Consider the following 23,285-nt stretch of genomic DNA (forward strand, 5'->3'; position numbering starts at 1 on the left):
TACACAGACCCAGAGCTGTAGAATTGTCAGATTGAAGGCCATTATTCTGGCTGACTCTAACTCTAATGGCTGCTGCTGAGAAGAAGAGTGTGTCTACATAAACAAGTGAGGGAGAAACCGCAAAAACTCACACTCACTCCGTATCTCCTGCATCTCCTCTCCCTCTTGGACTTTGTTCCTACTTCCTGCTGCAGTGCTGTGCAGCAGTGTGTGCTGCTCCTTCAGCAGAACACCTCCACAGCTGCACATCTAACAGCACAACCAATGACTCAGGAGCTGTATATGAACTAAGACTGAGAATGTGAACCGCATCATTACTTACAATCATTTCTTTCTTATGAGAGTTTGGTTTAAATAATGATTCATGTTAAGTTACTACATGGAACTTTTAACTGCTTATGAAAAAGTCTTGGTGTAATACTGAAGCCTCTACATGACCTAGATAAGCAAACCAGACCATCAGCTATATAGTTATTCTTAATGACTGTCATCAAGTCCGATGCCCTGCGAAATCAGACAAAATGATTTATGGCACGCAGGTTCACCAGAAACTCCTTCAGCAGGGCCTCCGGCAGCAACCAGCCCACCGTGGACAGACCCAGATTCGACTTCGCTGCCACCTTCGACCTGCAGTCGGAGCTCCAGCGGGAGGTGGAGACCTCCACGCCCGGCAGCAGCTGCTCCTCGTCCAGCCAGGAACAGAGCTTCACCTCACTGGGAACCAGCACCAACACAACGCTGCTGGAGGCTCAGGCCATATTGCTGGGCCGGCTGGAGGGAAGGGAGGCACGGGAAAACCAGAACCAGGACTGAGCGGGGCAGACTGTCAGACCCTGCTGCAGTAAAATTAGATGTTTTCTAAAGGGACTCTGGTGCTCGGAAACACTACCGCTTTTGTCCACAGGGACCACCAAAATAAGGACAAAATTAAAGTTCCTCGTAGTAGCTTTAACGGTATAATATGTAACAGTAGTCGGTTGGTGTTTGTAAACACACGGCATTCAAAGTTCGCCACTCCTCTAGCTAGAGAGTGAATGAAGAGAGGGAGCGGCGTTAGTGTGAACAAAGCTGTGAATCGGAGAAATACAATGTTATTTTCTGATCGTTTCAGTGGTTATGTTCTAAAGCACAAATAAACACAACCACACCTCCGCACAACCCTGCGGGAAGGTGCCGCGTTTGAATGAATGCAGCCGAAGTGCAGACTTCTGTCCTGTGTGGAAGCGCTGCTCTCAGTAAAGGGGGGAGGCGGGGGGGGACACTGTCTGGAACACATGCACATAAGAACACACAACCCCGTTCTCATCTGTGAAATACGGCCGCTTTGTTCTGACAGAGCAAAAGGGGGCCTTGTGCCCATCGATGTATAATGCTTGGGCCTGGGTAACAGACGTCAAACACATTGTGCGCTGTTATTGGCTGGGGGTTACAGCCCCACGTGGGACAGAAAGACTGTTTGCAGACGCCCAGAAACATCCCCAACACAGCAATATAAGAAGAAAAGAGAAAATACAGGCAGAGGGCAGGGTCTCTGCAGAAACAGACACCAACCACACACTTCTAGTATGTCATAAGTGATGATTGAGAGGGATTATTTTTGTATCAGTTTACACATAGTTTTTTAGGAAATCATTGCATATTATACCTTTAAGTTATCATTTTTTAAGCAATGGCTTTCTCATTTCAAACTGTTTCTGGGACAGCAGGGACACTAAAACCCAGATTTAAGAATGCCTTTTAAACTATTTCAATTCATTTCTGTAAGAAATCCCACCTAAATCTGGCATTAGAATCAATACAAGTTCAAGGCTTGATGATGATGATGATGATTAGGATGCAAATACACAGAAAATTGAATCATCACACACAGTCAATCATGTCTTTTATGTCAGAGTAACAGATGTTTTAAACAACATCCCATCTGCAAACAGATACCACATGATTCCCAGTGCTTTGGGTAAATGTTGATGGTTCAGGTGTTGTGAGGATCAAACCTCTGATCCTCACAGATACAGGGATGTATCTGACTGTTTTCCATTTGCAGGATTTCATTGTCAGAGCACAGCAGGCCTCAGTAATGAGCTCTATCCCTCTTCTGTCAGATCCTCCTCTGATAACAGCTGACACCTGCTGTTGTCATCCTTCTTGTCTTTGATCATTTTATGGACCTCTGATAAACTCCTCCGCAGAACACTCTTCTCCGCTCTCATCTCCTTTCACCAGCCAGAGTTTCCATCTCTTGTTCATTCTCTCTGCGCTAATGATAAACCCGCGGGTTTACACAACGGAGATTCTAATCTTTGATTTCTGTACTGTATGTGTTTCTTACCCTTCCCTGTAGCCTCAAGAGGTGGATTAAGTTTGAGAAAGAGCTACCATCTGCTCAACCTGGTCAGGTCTATTTTAGGTGTAATTAGATCTCGGTAGCAGGTGATGAACAGGAAATGATGCGCTTGTGTGTGTGTGCAAAGTCCTGACGGCAGGTTGCACCCTGAGGTGGATATCCCCTCGGGGCGAAACTGCAAAGCCTCAAGAGGGGGAGAGCTGTCTTTCATCTTCCCTCCACGTCTCTACTCCTGCTCTCTCGCCCTGTCCCTCCCAGCTGGAAGGGATCTGGGCTCCCACAGCTCTCTGTCATATTAAAACCAAAAGATCAAAGGCGATGAGGAGCGCAGGAGAACAGGAGGGAGAGAGAGAAATGAGAGGAATAAAAATATATAACGATGTGAAGAGCAAAGAGAAAACAGAGGATCGATAGAGAGAGAGACGGGAAGTACAAAAGAGAAGAAAGGACAGGTGGGAAACATGTTCTATGACTTATCATATGTGGGGACCGACTGCTCTGGACTTCTAGAAGCATTTGCATTTGCTTGATGCACGAAAGAAGTTTTTAAGTCAAGAATAGGTTCAATCAACAGAGAGAGCAGTCGTACTTCCATTCCACTGTAGAGCGAATTTTAGGTGAACTTTTGAAATGTCACGAAAGAATTAGGCGCGTTTGCATCAAATGGTTTAAAGCGAATAAACTCGGCTACAAACAGGCTATAAACAGAGTAGAAGAAGAAGTAAAGGTTAAACGGAAACAAAACAAGTGGGCATGGCCATCTAACTTCTAATCTACGAGAGAAGAATGGAGAGAGGAGTTTGTTTCAATTGGGTAAGTTTTAATTTGTGTAAGCTGCAACGAGTAATCAATTAGTTGTCAACTATTAAATTAATTGGCAACTATTTTGATAATCGATTAATCGGTCGGAGTAATTTTTTTAAGAGAAAAAAAGTCAAAATTCTCTGATTCCAGCTTCTTAAATGTGAATATTTTCTGGTTTCTTTACTCCTCTGTGACAGCAAGCTGAATATCTTTGAGTTGTGGACAAAAGCAAGACATCTGAGGACGTCATCTTGGACTTTGGGAAACACTGATCAACATTTTTCAGCATTTTCTGACATTTTATAGACCAAACAACTAATCCATTAATCAGGAAAATAATCTACAGATTAATCGACAATGAAAATAATCTTGAGTTGCAGCCCTAGGCAATATAAATATATATCCAGCGGAAACAGCTGATCAGTCATGTAAATTAAAATGTTCCTTAAGTCAGAACTCAACGTCGGCGAAGGCGTTTCCATATCCCATTTAGAGTATCAACTCTTTTTCGACAAAGGCAAAAAAAACACTTCAAGCGAGCGGAAAAACTTTTTTGCGCAAAATTATCAAAATTAAATTCATTTCCATACAGCTTTTCTAATGCGATACTTCAAAATACGCCTTAAAAAAATAGGTTCACTGAAACACGGCTAGTATGTCAAATAAATGATGTAAGATTGGATTTCACATGTGACAAGGAAGGTGCCTAACTCAGACAAAGATCCACAGACGAACGCAGAGTGGAAACTCAAAGGTCCTTATAAGAAATGTCTTAATGATAATAATAATAATAATAATAATAATAATAATAATAATAATAATAAGAGCACTTATCAAGATACTTACATTACAGAAAGGTGAGAAAAAGGGGCAAAGGTGAGTGATGAAAACAGAAGAAAGAGCAGGTTAAACACAGAGCAGAGAGGAAGAGCAATCATTAACTGAATGTATGAACCCGGAGAAGGAGAGCAGAGCGGTGAGTAACAGAGAGAAAGACAAAAAGGGGTTACGAAGCGAGGGATAGAATAGTAACATTCACAGAAAAATATTATGGATGGAGAAAAAAAAGTGGGAAGAATAGAGAGAGAAGGAGTCAGACTAAAAGATCATAACAGCAAGGTGGCTGCAGATTAACACTGAACTGTTCTCACATCTGCAAACACACACAGCTACAGTATTTATCTGCACATCCATTCACACTACACTCACATTAAGTAGAGAAACAGAAGGACGAAACACGCGCACACACACACGCACGCACCAACCTGTCTCTATCTAAGCTCCACAGCAGCACCTACTGGTCATTCATTCAGAATCTACAGATCCTTCTGCTCTGAAATCTGTCTTATTAACACCCAACACATGTGCACACACACACACACACACACTCTCTCACAGCATTCAGACCCACAGATATGTTGAACCCTCACATAAGAAATGCTATGTGTTGTGTACACACCTGCATATAAAAAAAAAAAATCCACACTCATTTAATTCACATTTACACTCGACAACACTTGGAACACGCGGGCTTCGGTGCACATTATGCATGCACATACGAACACGCGCACCACGCCGAGAGTCCAGGTTGATTTATGAGTGTACGGCTCAGGTTTGCATGATTTATCCCGCTAAAGCTGCACTGTGCACCTGAGGGACTCAACTCTCTGCTACACGCACTGCACAGAGGCTTGTTAGTTAGGAAGCACTGGAGAGAAGTAGGTGTGTGTGTGTGTGTGTGTGTGTGTGTGTGTGTGTGTGTGTGCTTACATGGCCATGAAGAAGATTAGTTTTGCTGCATTATATGCTTACGGTGTAATCGTGTTTTTATTTTGCGTGTTTGTGCACACGCTTGTTCACTTTAAGTATGCTTTGAAATGCAGTGTATGCATATTACGTGTGTGTGTGTGTGTGTGTGTGTGTGTGTGCGTGTGTGTGTGTGGTTCTCTCTCTATCCTGTGGTGTGTTTATGTACCTGTGTATTTGTGAAAAAGTTTGTCTCTGTGTGACATATATATGTTTTACCAAACTAGCTGTGGAGTTAACATGTGTGTGTAAAGTATGAGTGGTTGTGTGTGAGTACGCTCACAGTGCACACATGCATACGTCAGCATTAGCATTCCTGCACAGGTATGGGGGTAGGTACGAGTGTGTGTGTGCTGACCTGCCTTCAGCATGTCTGTGTAACAACATCCCCAGTGAGTTGTGTGAAGCCTCCATCCCACCATGAAAGATATCTCAACACTCCACCAGCAGTCTAATGGCTGAGGACGCACAGCAGCATCACCAACACACACTGACACACACCAAGACTGTGATACACACACACACAACACACACACACATACTGAATGCTAGCAGTGTGTACTGCAGGGTAAAAAAAAGTACAATACAGTCTGACCTCCAGTTATCATCATTAAATGCACAAACCCAGTTTGATGAGAGCTGCACTTGAAAAGGTGTTAATGGAGAGAAAAAAAACATGTTATTCCCATTAAAGTTATTTATGAGTCATTCAAGTCCACCACTTTTAAAGGTTACGCTGCTTTAATCCTAAAAAATAAAACTAAAAACTAAAAAAGTCACTTTAATTTGTACCGGCACATGCACAGAAAGCATTGGATATTTGGGAAACATGTTTGTCACCAAGCTGGGTTGGCATTTTTTTTTCACCAGATTTCACAATGGCTGTCGCGTCACAAACGTTCTCATTTTACAGCTAAACCGTGCACTACAAGATGATTCTGAAAACATTTGAGGAAGAAATAGGCATTACAGTAACAGAATATTGATTCATATTTGATCAGTGTTGCCTAGTTTGACCGTTTGGTCGGAGTTCACGAGTGATTGACAGCCGGCTCTCATATATGGCAGCTGGACAGCAGACCTCAGATCAGCTCTGACTGCTTGTTTTCCTCCGGTCTGTGAAATCTTGCAGATGCCGTTAGGAGCACCGGACGACACAGAGGAACATGATTTTTTTCAGTTTACCTGTTTCATGTACTACTGTCACGATATAGCGACCGTTTTATAAAAATCATATTTGCTCCAATATCGCCTACTGCAGCTTTAAATCTCACTTGTCAATCAATCAGTGTGTTCATCGCTGTGATATTTGGTTCTTTGGGATGTTCAGTTGACAGTTCACGTATTTCATCAACAAACTCATCACTATCACCATCAAATGCATCACTTTCTATTGAGCATTAGAGACAGATATTGGCTTCAGATTCTGTCTGTTAGAGTTATCTACCTATTTATTTTTGTTTGAACTATTTAATTGTATTTCAAATTATTCCATAAAGCACTTTGGTTTTTAGATCTGCACCATAAATAAACTGTAACAGCAAATGTATCACATTTTGTCAATCAGCTATAGAATGAATCTGTGGTATACACATTTTGCAAAAGGCAATAAGTAAGTGTTGATACATGTATATGTATTAATTAAACTGCTGCATATCACTCTTTTAAAGGAGAGATTAGGCCTTCTACAACATAAATGTAAGAATGCAGTTGTGTTTCAGATTCTCGTTTGGTTTTGTTTCCATTTTTTAAATTCACATATGAAGCAGGGAAAATGTTGGACAAATTAATTACGTTATTAGATAAAGATCATAAAACACGGAACTGTCCTAACAGAAGCATCTGAATTGACACAAAGCTTAAGATGGCGACGGCCAAAATGCCAAAATCGAGGCTTCAAAACCGTAATCCACAAAACCAATGGGTGACGTCACAGTGACTACATCCACTTCTTATATACTGTATATACCTTAAAACCAAGTCGGAATCCTCAAACAGGCCTTTGAAGAAGTGAGGACTGGTCAAAACGTCCTCACTCTGAAGGTCTCAAGCTCAAATGGTCCTCATGAAGATAAGACGTTTCCTTTCAGAGGTGAAGACTGACGTAGACGGGGTACAGGCTGTCTGTGTGTGTGTGCGTGTGCGTGTGTGTGTGTGCGTGTGTATGTGTTGTGCATGAGGTTCAGCTGTCCACGCTCACACTGCAGGCGGCTCAGCAGCTTGTGACTTCTCTTCTTAATTGGTTGATTTGCAACCAAGTCTACGGCTGCCTGGATTTCTGACACATGCACACAGCTGACACACACAGCCAAAGTCATAAATGCATAAACACACACACACTCATGGTGCCACAAACATATAAACACACACACAATCAAACACACACACATATAAATGCATAAATGCCCTCATGACTCATGAATATACACACACACACAAACAGTGCAGTGCAGACGTGTGTTTTCTACGCAGCCTCAGCACCTCCAACCACCTCTCATTAATACACACTCGACTGACAGCTCGCTGTTGCCATGGCGACCCCCTACCTGTTGCCAAAGAGGAGTGGGGGGGTGGCTGGGAGTTTAGGGGCTCGTGAGCGCAGCTCAAAACTATCGCAGTTCAATTTTCGCTGTGTGTCAGGGAGCCGCCGGCGCCGCTGCAGGCACGCACAATTACCCACTTGGGAACGGAGAATAGTTTCATTCATTTCAATGCGGTTCAATCTAGCACACTTCAGTGCAGAGCATTGCCCTGTTCTGTAGGTTTTGTTACGAGAGAAGCCGTCACAGTAGTAAAATAGGCCTACTTGATTATATGACTCTCTATTCTAATTCTCCTCTTCTGTTCCGTGTTATTCATTCGGAAGATAAGATGGAACTAACTTGAGGAAATTGTTAATTCATCATTCCAAGCTGCTCTATTCTAATTAAATCACTGCATATTCTATTCTGGCTATGCTATTTTTCATTCCTATACCGTTCTATTTTACACCCTAACAAAGGTTTAATATACGTCTCTCTAGGCTACTTGTGTCGTAGCAGAATTCTTTTTGGTTCTGTAATGAACTGCAGAGCAGGTTCAGAACGTATACAGAGGCTGTATGGCCATTAAAGATGCATGAAACGCCCCCAAATGAGCTTCATTAACAGAACTTACTGCAGATCATCTGTTTTCATTTGCTCCTTATTTAACTTTCAAAGTGCAACCTTTGTTCCGAGGATGTGTTTGCTGCTTCTGTCTCCAGAATATGTACATTTGACTGCTTTTTATCCCAAATCATAACTTTAAACTCCGAGTCAAACATTTTTCATAACGCCAAGACAATTCGTCGATTAATCGATTAGTTAATCGATTAGTTAATCAACAGAAAATGAACCAGCACCTATTTTGACAATTGATATCGAATCGAAGTATTCAGAAGTGGACTACACTTACTATACACTTTCTTAAATGTGACTATTTTCTGGCTTTGAGTCCCCTATAATAGTACACCAAAGATATTTGGGGTTTTGGAGTGACCTCACCTCGGGCTATAGGAAATTGCGATGGGCATTTTTTTACTATTTTTTGACATTTTATAGACCAAATGATTAGGGCTGACCCAATTTGCTTCAAAGCTTCAACCGTTGCCATGGTAATCAACCTTGAAATCAGTATTTAAATGCTTTGTTTTTTATATAAATGTAATAATAATGTATAAATCCCCAAATAGCCCATGAAATAAGGAATAATCCCACAATTGTGTGTATGTGTATAATGTATATTATGTGTATTATGTGTAAAGGTGCGTGTGTGTACAGCAGCGTGGCAGCGGTACTCTACCGATCTTCGAATACCTTTGAATATTTATCACTGAAGCTTCGAAGCACAAACAATGGTATTCGGGACAGCTCTACAAATGATTAATCTATTAATCCAGAAGACAATCGGTAGATTGATCACCAAGCAGAATAATTGTTACAGTCCTAATTTCTTATTCACTAATCTGGATCAGTGCAAGTAACTAGATGGTTTGTTACACGGAAGCATCTGAGAAGCCGACATTGGAGACCGTTTGGAAAAGGGCGGGCACTTTAAAACAACACTCGGCAGGTGATCAGATGAAACATCTGTCAATCAAACACGTGCCAAAGCCAGTCAGGAGAAGAGTGAAAAGATCTTTTCCATCGAGAAAAGCCTTCAATAGCGTTCTTTGCTCTTCTTTCATTGAAGAAATACTCTCCAGGTCTGATAAAACTGATGCGATTGCAGCATCTATGCTAACCTCTTCACCTCACGCACACCTAAGCCACACCCGTAGCTGCCAGTAGCTCCTCGCAAGACGCCGATTGGTCCGTGATCTGGCTCGCCGGCCACAAACGCATCACTTGAAGCCTGTCGAGATGGAATTTCGTGATATCCGATCCCACAATTCTCTGTGATCTTGTGACAGCGCAAGAATCCAGCTGCCGTGGAAGGTTAACAGTGAAAGTGTTTCGACACATATGCTACACACCGTTGTGTTATAATAAAGTTGTGCATTTCAAACAGGATGTTGCAACAGTTGGTATCCATTACTGTGAGATTAAGAGATCAGATTTTTCTCCTCCAGACATGTATTGTCATCACAAAATCACAGAAGTCAGAGTGGGATTAGATTTGGAGTATTTCTATTACAAAACATGAATAAAGCGTCTCCTTTGGCTGGTTGCGTATTCAACTCTGTTCCAACTAAATGAAATACAGTGACGAGTCGGGTTATTTGACCATCACGACATCAGACTAACATCGAGGAGAGTAATCAAATTCAAAACGTATTAAAACAACGATGGCAGTCTACAGTGGATACTAACAGACTTATGCTTCTAACAAAAGTGATTTTTTTTTTCTTAATTCTGGTGTATCTCAACAATTCTGAAAAATTTGATTATCAAGTCTGGAACAGAAAGCTTTTCTCATCACAGCAGAGAGAGATTACAACATCCTTCCTGGAACAAAGTGCAGTAAGCTAAGTGGAGCTTAAATCAACGGGACATAAAACAGTGACAGCGAGCAGAGAGAGTACACAAGACATTGGCCAACAACAGCGCATGAGAACTCAAACTACAGTGTGTGTGTTTGTGTGTGTGTGTGTGTGTGTGTGTGTCATTGACAAGAAAAAATACAATGATGTAACTTGGGTTCAGACCGACTGGGTCATTTTCTGTGTCGCTACATATATGCAAATACTCACACCTGTACACTTATGGATCAATAATACACAGCATGACACTCAGAGACGCAGCATTAAATAAGCACGCATCCACGCACGCACACACGCACACAGACACACACCACAAGGCCACACAGATTGATGTAGCTGTTCAAGTCACAGTGAGGGCTTTCAGCAGAACAAGTGGATGGTGGGGGACATGTGTGTGTCCGAGTGTGTACGTGTGTCCGAGTGTGTGCGTTGAGGAGGGCAGATGGCCTTCAGCAGGTCATTAATACCAACTACACCATCCTGCAGTGACCTCTACCACTTAACCCCCTTCATAATACTAAAACCTGCTGTAAGACGGATGAGGAAAACGGCGCAGCTTCCCTCCGAGAGACGGCGAGAACTCGTTTAACACGCTTAACCCTTCGGAGGAAGAAACTGTTTACCAAAAAACTCACATAAGAACAAAAGTAGAAACAAGTTTGAGTTGGATGGCACTTAGTAGAGTCACTAAGTGCCTACGATGATAAATCAAAATCTAAGTATACTGGGCGCCTGGGTTAGCTCAGTTGGTAGAGCGGGCGTCCATGTATTAAGGCTTGGTCCTAACCGCGGCGGCCCGGGTTCGAATCCGGCCTGTGGCCCTTTCCGCATCCACTCTCTCTCTCCCCCCTTTCAAGACTCTATCCACTGTCCTGTCAATAAAAATGGAAAATGCCCCCAAAAAAATAACTTTAAAAAAAAAAAAAATCTAAGTATACTGTAAATTAGCATGTTTAAAACTGTACTTTAAAAGCTGAAGTTGTGCTGAGCGTTATAGGAGACTTCAAAGAATCAGCACCATGAAAACCAACTGATATGTCACTAAAGCTACACTTCAAAGGTATAATATGTAAAGTTTTCTGCAATAAAATGTCATTTTTTATATATTTTCTTGAGTTGTGCACTTACATAATCCCAAATGTTTCCGACAATTTTCAAACAAAGACAAATCCGTGATTTAATCATGGCCCGTTTCATTTGGTCACCAGTCATGCGTCAGTGTTATGGTTGTCTGCCAGAAGCTGTCATGAATTTACTTTTTATCCACTTTTAAAGCCACATTTTTATGATAAACTTTTTAGATCTTGGTGGTTTTTAACTCTATATTTTAACCTGATGAAGGATTTCAGTCATCGGATGTTTAAATTTGAAGGTTATCAGAGAAACAAGCCAAGCAAACGGTAGCAGCAGCTTGGCTCCCAGCCCCACCGGGATGTCCTGTGTCATCCAAACAGCGTCGGTGAAAAGCTGATTTTTCATGTTTTTGAACTGCTGTATTCAGAGTTTTTTATGGGTTTTAATCACCAGGTCCGTTTGTTTTGAAGAGGAGGAGACCTCTGCGGTTAATACCTCCTGAACAATGAAAACTGAAGGACTCCTGACTGGAAGAAACTGAGGCCAATGACGGCAGTGGTGGTGAAGACAACAACCTCCCATGATCACACGCTACTTTACCACGTCAGCAAACTACATCATTTGTTATTGCTTTGAATGAGACACCACACCCCTAGCAGAAAATGATATATTGTGCGTTTAACACAAAGACTGAAGGCTTGAGCCAGCCGGCCGCCAACACATATCTACATCCTGAGCCAGAATGAGACTAAATATCTAGTAGGAAATCTGTATTTGTAAACAGGCAGAAAGACAAACAAAACTAATTTGCTAACCATTTTCACACCACTGTGAATCAAATAAAACTGTTTTGGCATGTGGTTGAATACAACAAAAAAAATATGTCTGATGACAAAACTGCAACTGGCACTGTAAAATTGCGCTTTGCTTTGCACCATGTGTTTTCAGTTCATGGCATTTTGCTTGTGAAAGAAGAAAAATAAGTGAAACGGAACGAAATAAATGAAATCAGTTTGTCTAGACTGATTGCTGCTCAACATGCAGAATCAGCCAAGTGCTCATTGTTAAGGGTCGAGTAGTGCCATCGGTGCTGGACACGCCGTTAAAAACTACAGGTGATGGTCAGAAACACATGCAGCTCAAAACATACCTATATCAGCCTGCACATGTTCAACTTCAGATTATTATCTCGACAGCAATGCAGATGTCTTACCACACCCCACACGTCAGCCAAACAAAACCAACAGCCCATAAAAAGATAAGATAGCGGCCGGTCTGTGAGTGTGCACGTACGCTCTTTTACACAACATGTTTATTTATAACGTATCACTGATATCATGAAAGGGAAATTTATTTGTAATACAACCTATGCAAAGACCAACTATGAACTGAATGATGCAAAAGGGTTATGATATGTTTTCATATTTCATGATCATATTCTAAAACGTTGGCGTGCATGACCCCGCTGGGAACCGAGCCCCCTAGCCCTGGCAACCTTCTACACATATCCACCGTTAAACAGGACCATATGTACTGTATATTATTTACTGTATCAACATTATGTTATTTCTCCTTATGTGTCATTGCTGATTTATGGTGGACATTCCTCACTTTTTAACCTCCACGCTGAGGGCCGGGGGAGTGATAGAACTGGGTCGGGCTCTGGACTGGATCTTGGCCACTCAGACGGGCTTACGCAGAGCTTAGGGCTGACGGGCCGTGGCGGGGTGAGACTGGCTGTAAATCTCTGAACGCGGGATAGTTGACGGTACCAGGTGTTCAGACATATAGCGGAGAGATGCAGCGTGTGTGAATGTAATATCGTCATCCATCCATGCTTTCTGTTGTGTCTTTAATGGGAGGTGTTTTTCTTTTTTATTGTACCCACATTTCACAAACTTTCTACAAACCTCCAGGTCTAGGGTTGGCATGTAATTACCAGGTGCTTAGCCACATTTTGAATGCTGGTGCTCTGGCCAATTTTGTGGTGAAAAACAAGAGTGTGGTGGTACTGAAAGCATCCTCCACACAGCAAGAAGTGCGTCCAATTTGTCTGCCCTGTAGTGCACTCGTGTATACACAGGTACTGAGCATGGTCCTCCTACCTGTTCCTGTCTCTCCAGCCAGCGGTCCACCATGGGGTGATTGGCGCTGAGTGATGAGCGGGCCGTCTCTCTCTGAAACTCTCTCTGATTGGCCCACGTTCCTGCATCCCGCGGCAGACTGCGGTACGTGTCCATACCTTTACCCTGCAAAGACACGGGAAAACAAGAGGGTTTAATGAGTGCTGAAACACTGACTGATACGTTCAGGAAATGCTTTTTCCAAAACAGTAGGGCTGCCAAGTTTACATTACACAACTTTCAAAGCTGTCAGATCGCAGTACTGTTCGCATGACACAATTTGCTGTCTTGTAATCAGGAGTCTTTTAGTCGTTGTGGTTTTCACACTACATGACTGACCGACACATTGCTGATGTTGTTGTTGGTCTATGTGTTTCCAAAATAGCCTGTTTCCCCACTCTTTTTTTCTTCCTCTAGGTGCAACAACAGCTTCCTGTTGTTACAGGCGACCCCTCCTCCCCCCAGGTTTCCCCCTTAACCCGTGTCCTGCGCTCTCATTGGCTGTAGCTCGTGGCCGGAGTCCCCAACTGGTACAGATATTTAGCATGCAAGATATTTAGAATGTGTCTGCGAGGCGTCAGCGAGCCTTTCGGCTCATATCTTCGAGCAGCTCACAGATGCCGCTCAAACGCCAATGTACAAGCGGCGAGCCAACACTGATTTGCCTCTGATCTGGTGCTTTTGTCGGGGAGCTCCAAAAACTGTCATGGAGCAGAAAATCCGGGCTGAAATCATATAGTGTGAACTAGGCATTAGTCGATTAGTCGATTAATGCCTAGGTCATAGTCAACAAAAAATTCTTAAGTCAATTAGTCTTTGTTTTTTTTAATTATTTTTCATGCTGAATGACTTGTTTCCCAGAAACTTGTGAGCACATCTCTAGTAAACAGCAGATTTAAAGTGGTGCTTTTGTGTGATTCTTTGTGGAGAAACTCGGTTTTACAGATCTGTCGATTACATCAACTAATCGATCAGTCGACAAAATCGCATGTGTTGAGCTTCGGTTATACTTTCCGGAAAGGACAGCTGCAGGGACATGAGCTGATGTGGAATTGTGAAATGTTTGGATCTTTTATACGCTGTGTGAGTTTCTCCTCGCGGCAAACAGACATTCTCAAAGCTCCGCAAAGTTCTCAATTTTCTCCGCCGCGTGTCCGCATAATAGTTGAAAAAATAGGATGTGCACGGACAGGCGAAAACCTGCCGAATGGAACCCGCACCAAGGGCCGTATCTGATGGTGTGATGTCACTGTGGCCATGCGGACACTCGCGACACGAATGCGGCAAACAACAGCCCTACAAAACAGATCTAAAAAAAGCCCTCGGTACCTCTGTATAAATAAAACACTGGCGTGCCACATGTAGTTGCATGTGTACCGTTTCCTCCGTCAAAAACGAATCATTCTGAATGAGCCACCCACCTTCCTCTCGAGGCTGTTGGTGCCAGAGTTGTGGCGAGCTTTCAGGAAGCCAGCGGTGGTGGACCAGCGGGTCGGGTTCTTCCTCGACGGCGGCTCTTCCGTTTGGACCCGCGGCTCGCCGCCGTTGAACGGCCCGTTGATGGTCATCAGCGCGGGGTCGCTGCTGCGCCGGACGTGGAGGGGCATATCTGAGAGACAGGAAGGAAAGACAGCAAGGGAGTTAGAACAATATTTTAAGAACAGTTTTAAGAAAGAAATGTAAGGAATTGTGTTTCCCTTACCCTGGGCTATAATATATATATGGAAATAATATCACTGCAACTGTAGGAAAGTGCCTTATTGGCAATTTATGTACAGAAAACCATACGCTGTGCTGCAGTCGATAAGACTCAAGACAAATATTTAATATTCTGTTCGGGGATGATTGATGTAAATAGGCTGAAACAAATTGTGTTCCTCAAACATTGTGGGCTAATAAAGGCAATTAATCACTGAGAATCCATTATCATCCCATTATGGAATAATCTGATTTGTCACTAAAAGTCTAATCAGGCAGCTCTAGCTTCTATATTACTGCCAGTGTATCACAGAGCAGCAGACAGTGCGTGGGAACAACAATATATGAGGAAGAGCCTATTGAGAAACACCAGCGTGAGTGGACGCCTTCCATTAAAACTCTTCACTCTGTTTAAGAGTTGCAGCGCGTGGGAAGTGGGCCAAGGTCCAAATAACAACTCCAACGAGGGCAGAGCGCGCACAAAAACACCACAGCCTGCGCTTGTTGTACACATGACACGATGTTATGACGTTACAAATCTCTCACTTTCAGACCTCTCCAAAAAAATCCCACGGACCGATCTGATTGGCTGAAATGCGCCCAGCGGACCACACAAGAGAACAATCGTTTAAAAAAGCTGGAGCGTCTTCTTCAGATGACAAAGCCAAGAGTCATGTTCCCATGTTCTCTTCCAGGATGTTCTCTTACAGTTATTTCAATTTGTGTGTATTGTGACTAAGTGCGTGGCAAGATTAAGTATGTCCATCTGCTTGTGTGTGTTTGTGTGTGTGTGTCCCTGTTTATGTGTCTATGCTCTCTGATGAACTAATGAGGTTGAAGGTCAGTGTGTGTGTGTGTGTGTGTGTCTGAACACTTGATATGTTTGTTTAGAGGTATGTGCATTTATGCAAACTGAAGTGGCTCTGTGTATGTGTGTGTATGTGTGTGTGTGTGTGTGTGTGTGTGTGTGTGTGTGCGTGCGTGCGTGTGTGTGCGTGTGTGTGTGTGTGTGTGTGTGTGCGTGTGCGTGTGTGCGTGCGTGTGTGCGTGCGTGCGTGCGTGTAAGAATGTGTGTATCTTGGGTGTAAACACAAGCAAACATGTGTTTGTATTTGGATATTTCTGAGCCAACAGCGACAGTATTTGTTGAGAATATAGAAATGCGTGTGTGTGTGTGTGTGTGTGTGTGTATACACCCGTGCCCTTGGCTGACTGGTGTGTTGTTGGGTCACCCGGGGCGTGGGACCTAAGCTGCTCTGAGCTGTGGGAGGCTGCGGCGCTCTGGGAGATGGAGTTCAGGAGGGGGGCAGAGCGCAGGCTGTACTGACAAGTAGTCTCAACACCACCCAAACTACAACTCCCAGGAGGCATTAGGACACCTCTTCAGCTGAGCAACAGCGATGAGTACTGCGTACCAATCCAACACCATATGCTAACTATCAACTTAACACTGTGAACTGATCACCGTAGTATACAGTCTACGGCCGTGGTTGTGGGAAATGCTTGTTTCTGATTGGCTTGCACACATCTTCTTGTAATCCTTTGTTTCCTTTGGTGAGCGGCCACGGCATGGTGATGATCACGATCACACCGAGACATGCAGCTACAGGCGCGGCCGCTTCCAAAATGCCTTGGCAAAGTGCATTAGGCAAAACAGCGTGGTGCGCCCGTGCTGCGTTTTTCCCAATGTGAACACACTACATGCAACACATTAAGAATGACTCTGTAGTGTGAAACAGTAAGCACACTTCGCTGTGGTTGTCCTTCATGGATTTACTCTGCATCTGTTATTAATACTGCAGAGACTTTTGTTAATTTTAAACACCAAATGCAACAGTCTCATTGTCATGCTCTCTGTAAATCCGCCTCTAGAGGAATGAAGATGTAGTTAATAATTCAGAACAGTTTTAGCCTTCAAATATGAACTATGAAAAACAATAATCAACAGCACAAAATAAATTTAAATGGGATCAGGAACTGCATTGCTAAATTTTAGAGAGAAACAACTAAACTATGAAATTCAAGTATGACTTTTAATAATAATTAGTTGCATTTTGGAAATGAACTTTTCAAATTGGCATCTGAAAGCCTCCCATGTTCACAACAGTGGCACCGTCCTTTCATCCGCATTTCCACGTCTGCAGAGGTTTACAGTTTAACAAAGCAAAGAAATTAACATTAATCCATTTGTGAATTTCAGTACAACTCTCCGTCTAATAAGTTTCATCACTTCTCTTTTGAGTTTGTTGGGCAGAACAAGAAATCTGGCAAAGACCCACAGAGTCCAGCGCCTCTCATCTCATCCAACATAGATCAGTGATTGAAAGCTATTCTCATTAGACACTAAAAAAAAAAAAAAAAACTATAATCAAATTCCTTCTCTTCCATGACAGACATTTCTCTTAAAACCCAATAAAATCCAGCTGATGAGACTCAGTGTCGTCAATTAAACTGGATTCGAATTTATTATGGAGACGGTTAAATTGGACGTAACTGGCAGGTGTGATTATGCCCGAGATTTCCATTTCTTATGCATATTCACATTCAGCATCTCACCCAGAAATCCAATTAGGAGTGGAGTGACCTCCCTCACACTGTGCACGTGTGTGTGTGTGTGTGTGTGTGTGTGCGTGTATGTGTGTGTGTGTGTGTGTGTGTGTGTGTGTGTGTGTGTGTAAGATGGAGTAGAGACAGAATTGGACATTTTGGTGGCTGCCGTGTCAATCATTGCCAGTTCACAGGTCATTAGTGGATAAGCCACCCTCCAACCAGTGGGGGATTTTTAGTGCTATAATAAGAGATGCTAATTAAAAAAATAGTTTGTTTTTAACTTTAATGTGTTCACTGGTGTGTGTGTGAGTGTGAGTGGGGCTGAGTGTTAATGTGTACATGTGTCTGGAGAGGAGAAACAAATAAAAAGGTCGGGGTATTTATGTATTTCTTAAAGTTCTGAGAATGACGCTTAAGGATGCTCTAAAAAAGCAATTTAGGAGTTACTAGAATTACCACCTTGTGGCTGTATTTTTTATTTGTATTCAACCTTCAGGCAAGTCATTAAAAACAAATTCTTATTTACAATGGCAGCCTGGCAAAAGGAAACAAATCTGTTTTAGCTCCACTAATTTCTTTAATGCATTAACACATCTTGCGATATTTAGGTTGTAGCGGACTCAGTTTCAAAGCTGTAGTGAAGATACTGATATCATATGAAACTAAAAAACCTAATGAATCCATTGGTACCAACCATGTCATACTAGCTTGTCGCGAAGGAGGTTAAATCACGCTCCAAACGTACGCTAAATTTTGGCGAGAAAAAAACTGGCATGGCCATTTTCAAAGGGGTTCCTTCACCTGAAAATGGGTTCTATGGGTACCCACGTGTCTCCCCTTTACATGCCTTGAAATGCCCACTTTATGATGAAGTCATAGTCAAGTCAGCACACTGACACACTGACAGCTGTTGTTGCCTGTTGGGCTGCAGTTTGCCATGTTATGATTTGAGTATATTTTTTATGCTAAATGCAGTACCTGTGAGGGTTTCTGGACAATATCTGTCATTGTTTTGTGTTGTTAATTGATTTACAATAATATATATTTGTATACATTTGCATAAAGCATCACATTTGCCCACTCCCATATGGATAAGAGTATTAAATACTTGACAAATCTCCCTTTAAGGTACATTTTGAACAGATACAAAAATGTGTGATTAATTTGCGATTAACTATGGACAATCATGCGATTAATCGCGATTAAATATTTGAATGGATTGACAGCAGCACACATCCAAACATTTCCAACACATCCATTACTGGCATACAATCACGACATGCAGCAAAACATGCAGACAAGCACACAAGCATTCGGTGAGTAGCAGACAACAGCATCAGGCTGTACAACAGCATATACTATACAAGCAGTAAGACACACATACAAAACTAAACCGCAGCAGCCAGATGACAGAAACATGCATGGGACAACAGTGAGCAGCAGACAGACAAAGCTCAAGGAATTAGTGGGTCGGGAGGGAAACAGCTGCATGTTTCAGCCAGAATGTCCATAATAGAGTTTTTGAAAGCGGACTTGGGAATAAAGTTGTCCAAATTTCTGTGTTTCGTTGCAGATCGTTCCAGTCGTTGGCTACAGCAGACCGGAATGAAGACAGACCAAATACAGTATTTGTTTTGAGAACTTTCAACAGGATAGGGTGAGCAGAACGGGTGTTGTACTGTAGGCATCACAGTAGCAGTTTACATCCACGTCTGTCCAAAATGTCATCACTTCATCATTTGGTCCTGTTAGACAGGTGTGTCAAATTGTTATTAGTAGCATATAAATTCTTAAGTTCTGACCAAAAGTGACCTTTGATCATCAAATTCTAATAAAGTGTATCCTTGAGTCCAAATTTGAAGAAATTCTCCTCCAGGCGTTCCTGAGATGTCGCGTTCACGGGAATGGGACGGACAGAGGAACGGGCAACCCGTAAGCATAATGCCTCCGGCCACGTCTCACGCCGGCGCGGAGGCATAAAAACATTCTTTGTTAAAAGACATATGTTGATGAAAAGAATGCAGGGAAACTCACTTGAATGAAGTGAGAGCGGTATGTGAGAGCGGTATGTGAGAGCGGTATGTGAGGCGGCAGGTATGACAGCGAATCTCCATCAGCTGATAACCAGACAGCAGCAGGTAGTAGAGATGCTGTGGTTAACTTTATTTCATCTTTCGACAGTTTTTAAGATACAGTACAGTACCTCTTCCATTGGATTCAACCACTACACCTCATGTCAAATATGTGCTATCTAGTATATATATTGTGTACATTCTCTAAAATGATTTACCTCTCAGTTACAGTTTGGTTTAATTTACCGAGGTTCAGTGATATGGAACGCTCTGCCATCTCATGTTTTAAATCAGTCACCAGAACAATTAAAGAAAGCTGTTAAAGGTTTGTGTTCATCTCCCCAGTGTTTTCCTTATGGATTATCTCTGTAAAATTGCTTACTAATAATGACTTTTTATTGATGATATATGAATGTGAATCTTCATTCCATTTAACTTTGTCTTTGGAATGTATACGGATGTTTGCTAGTGTGTGTAATCTTATCTTTTTTTCTCTCTTCTCTCTCTCTCTTTACCATCCTTGTTAATCATTTATTCTCCTTTTAAAATTGATTAAGGTATGCATTGGAGAGTGTCCTCATCAAGCCCCACCGAGGGGTTTTTTGCACCTCTCCATCACATTTGTTGCTGTTTATGTAATCTCTACTTGTACCTTTTTATATGTGTAAACAAATAAAATCTAAATCTATGTTCTCAGAAGAACAGCAGATCAGATACGAGACTTTAGACTTTAGAGAGAAAAATAATCTTTAATAAGTTATTTAGCAACAGCATATTCTATTTTTCAAGGGAATTTTACTTGTGTGAAATGTTGTAGCAATCAATACGTGAAATTCACAACAAGCATTCTCCAACCATGTGAAGAGGGAAGAAATTACAGAAAATTGGCCAAAAAACTAAAGCATGGGGAAAGTCTGCTGCTGGTTAAATAGCTACATCAGATAAAACCTATAATAAGGAGAATTTAGTGCAGACAAAAGACGCATGGAAAGAGACTGCTGACAAAACTGATGCCAGCTACAAATGACCCTATTCTGAATAAGACGTATTGATTTAGATAACAAGTTGTTGATCATGACTAAACCTGTTCTACGCAGTCTTTCAAAAGTCTCATAAGGACGTTTCATTCTTGAACGTCTCCATCTGGGAGCCCAACAGGCTACTCCTCACCAACTTAAGAGACCTTCTGACCTCTCTTACACGCATGTATTTTTTAAATCAAAAGATATAGAAATAGTTTTATTCCTTAGTTTGCAGGTAGGAGTAAAAGGGAAGGATTTTTACTTCAAGCAGTTGGATAAATACAGACACAGAGAGACGGAAGGAAGAGAAGGAAGTGAAAGTAAGTGAGAGTATGTGTTTGTCCCTGTGTGTATATCTGTGTGTGCGATGTTTGTTTACTCGTGGTTGTGTGGAAAAGGTTTTTTTTTTGCTTGATCCAAATTGACAAATCACCTACAAGAGTCAGTTTCCCATCCAAACCCACAGTAATTACAGTAGAAGAAGCGACTTGGCCGGCAAAACTGCAGAGGTGGACGGGCTCAGCGTCACATTTGATTTAGGAGGCAGCGAATAGAACCAATTAGCCACTTTGGCCGGGGATCAAACGGCTATCTGCGCCTGAAAAAAAAGGCCCTCCTGTCCAATTAACAGAATTTATGGACAGGGCGAAGGTACCGCTGGGCTGTGATAAGGTAATTTGTTGGGTTTGCTGTATACTGCGGCAGTTGCTGATGTTTGACGCTAATGAGGATGACAGATTTGTAATTTAGGAGTGTGAGAGGAGCTGACTCAATTATTAATCATCTGTTAAAGTAAATGTTTTAGTTCCTGATCGTATCTTTAGATAGCGGTGCCTCTGTTCAATTAATGAATACATCTACAAATCACCCAGTAGTTTTCAATCCAACCGCATGTATCCCTGATTTCTTTTTTTCTTTCTCCCTCCAGTGTTGAGACTTACTGGTGCGCAGGGCGGAGGGCGTGACCTCGATCTCGCTGGCAGCCTGGTAGGGCTGGAAGGCCGAGGCTCCGCTGCCGGCGCTGAGGTCTGCAGCAAACAGGTCGGGGCTCTGGGTCCCTGTGGAGCTGGCACTGGTACCGTCGCCTCCATGATGGGGCTCCTGTTCATCGTACACTGCTATCAACTGGAGGAGAAGGAGGTAGAACAGAGGAGAGATCGCAGGATGTTAGAGGACATGTTGCTTTAAATTTCAGAAAAATGCAAATCGTGAAAAGACAACTGGTGTATGTTCTCAGAGAGAGTTTGGGTGGTGGAAGAAGTACAACAAAAACAATACAGAAAAGTTGATCACGTTTATGGAAAAGCTTTCATTATATTTAAAAAAAAAAATAAGGTTAAAACTCAAACAATGATAAACACTGGGGTAATCTGGAATTATGAGAGGAAATTACACTTACAAAAAGAGAAAGATGGGGACTTATGAATGGAGGAAACAAGAGGGAAGTGCTGTAGGTTAGATGTGAGAAACACCCTTCAAAAAATAACATAGCAGAGCATAAATACCCCCAAATAATGGAGAGGTTTCAAAGGGAAAGGAACAGAGAGGTGGGAGAGTAAAGAGAAAAATATTTAATTTATGGAAAAAAGCATTGCTTTTCCTGTAGAAACTGTTGCATAAAACCCCAAAAGGTTAAGCAGCATGTGTGGAAATGATAACTCTCTGTTACATAAGCTGCTCACTCCGAGACAAGTGTACAACAAGCTTTTCCACATGTAAATGAGTTGTTGTTTTTCTGTGTTTTTTTACACAGAATCTAATAACAACTGAGTCAAAAGTCTAATTAAATACAGAGAACATAACTATGGACAACAACCACAGGAATTACCACATGGTCCTGTACAAAACAGAAACAAACATCCATCAAAAACTGTTTCTTTTTTTCTAACTTGTGCTACAGTTTGCTGGAATAGGCATAGAGATTGAAGGCCAACCATAGACTGTGTAACATATGGATATAGTCTCCGTGGCGTCACCCGTAGATTTCTGAAGAGCTGTTGTGAAGCTCAAAGTGGGCGGCTCCGGCCGTCGCATCTTGGTAGGGACGACACAGCCTAACTCCCGGCTAATCCAAAGAGGTGGCTCATCGGTGGAGCTGAGGTTGGCCGAGTGATGCAGCAGATGCGACAGCTAGCTAGCGACCTGGTACAAGCCCCCAGGAAGTGCACCGGTTGTCGATCCCAATTTTCGTAGTGGCCAAACGGCGGTACTGCAACGTCCGTGTCAGTCATGTGATGCCATTGGGCCCAAAAATACTTTTTCCAATAGACTTACATTGGGAAAGAGACGTCTGTAACTCAGCGGATATTTTTTTTTGAGGTGAATCAACTTCCCAGTACAAACACTCTGATAGCCCTTATTAAAAAAAATTAGCTTTTAAAGTTGTAAAATGCACTAATAGCTGAATCCAAAGTTATTTCCCTACCTCAGTTCATGTGAATGAGACCCAGACCGAGGCTGGAGCACCAAGCCGTCACGACGGCGAGACGTTGGGACCCCGTGACCGAGTCATGTGACCGAGCGGACGCTACCGCGCATGTTCCATGTAGCTCAAGATCCGGGTACTTAACCAAACGGAAGTCGAGCCATTTAGGCTCTATGCGCCACTGAGCAACTTTCATAGGAATGAACGGGGCCCCGCCTCCAACGCTGTATCCAGTTCTTTTAGTACATCCATGGATACGTGCCGTACCAGGTCGCTAGCTAGCTGTCGCCTCTGCTGCACCACCTGTCACTCAAAGCAGCCACGCCTTCAATTATGACAAATTTCAAGCCTTAATATGAAGTTCA

At 42.4% G+C, this 23,285-nt stretch overlaps 1 protein-coding gene across 1 annotated transcript in view; it reads right to left on the reverse strand.

Moving 5' to 3' along the window:
• LOC119498812 (partitioning defective 3 homolog) overlaps positions 1–23,285 on the reverse strand; it is a 334,030-nt gene that overhangs the window by 185,736 nt on the left and 125,009 nt on the right. Inside the window, 3 exon segments of the mRNA XM_037787881.1 lie at positions 13,136–13,279; positions 14,575–14,762; positions 21,437–21,620. Of these exon segments, the coding sequence (XP_037643809.1) occupies positions 13,136–13,279; positions 14,575–14,762; positions 21,437–21,620 (516 nt within the window).

This window comes from Sebastes umbrosus, chromosome 12 (genome assembly GCF_015220745.1).
Source record: "Sebastes umbrosus isolate fSebUmb1 chromosome 12, fSebUmb1.pri, whole genome shotgun sequence".
NCBI lineage: Eukaryota > Metazoa > Chordata > Actinopteri > Perciformes > Sebastidae > Sebastes > Sebastes umbrosus.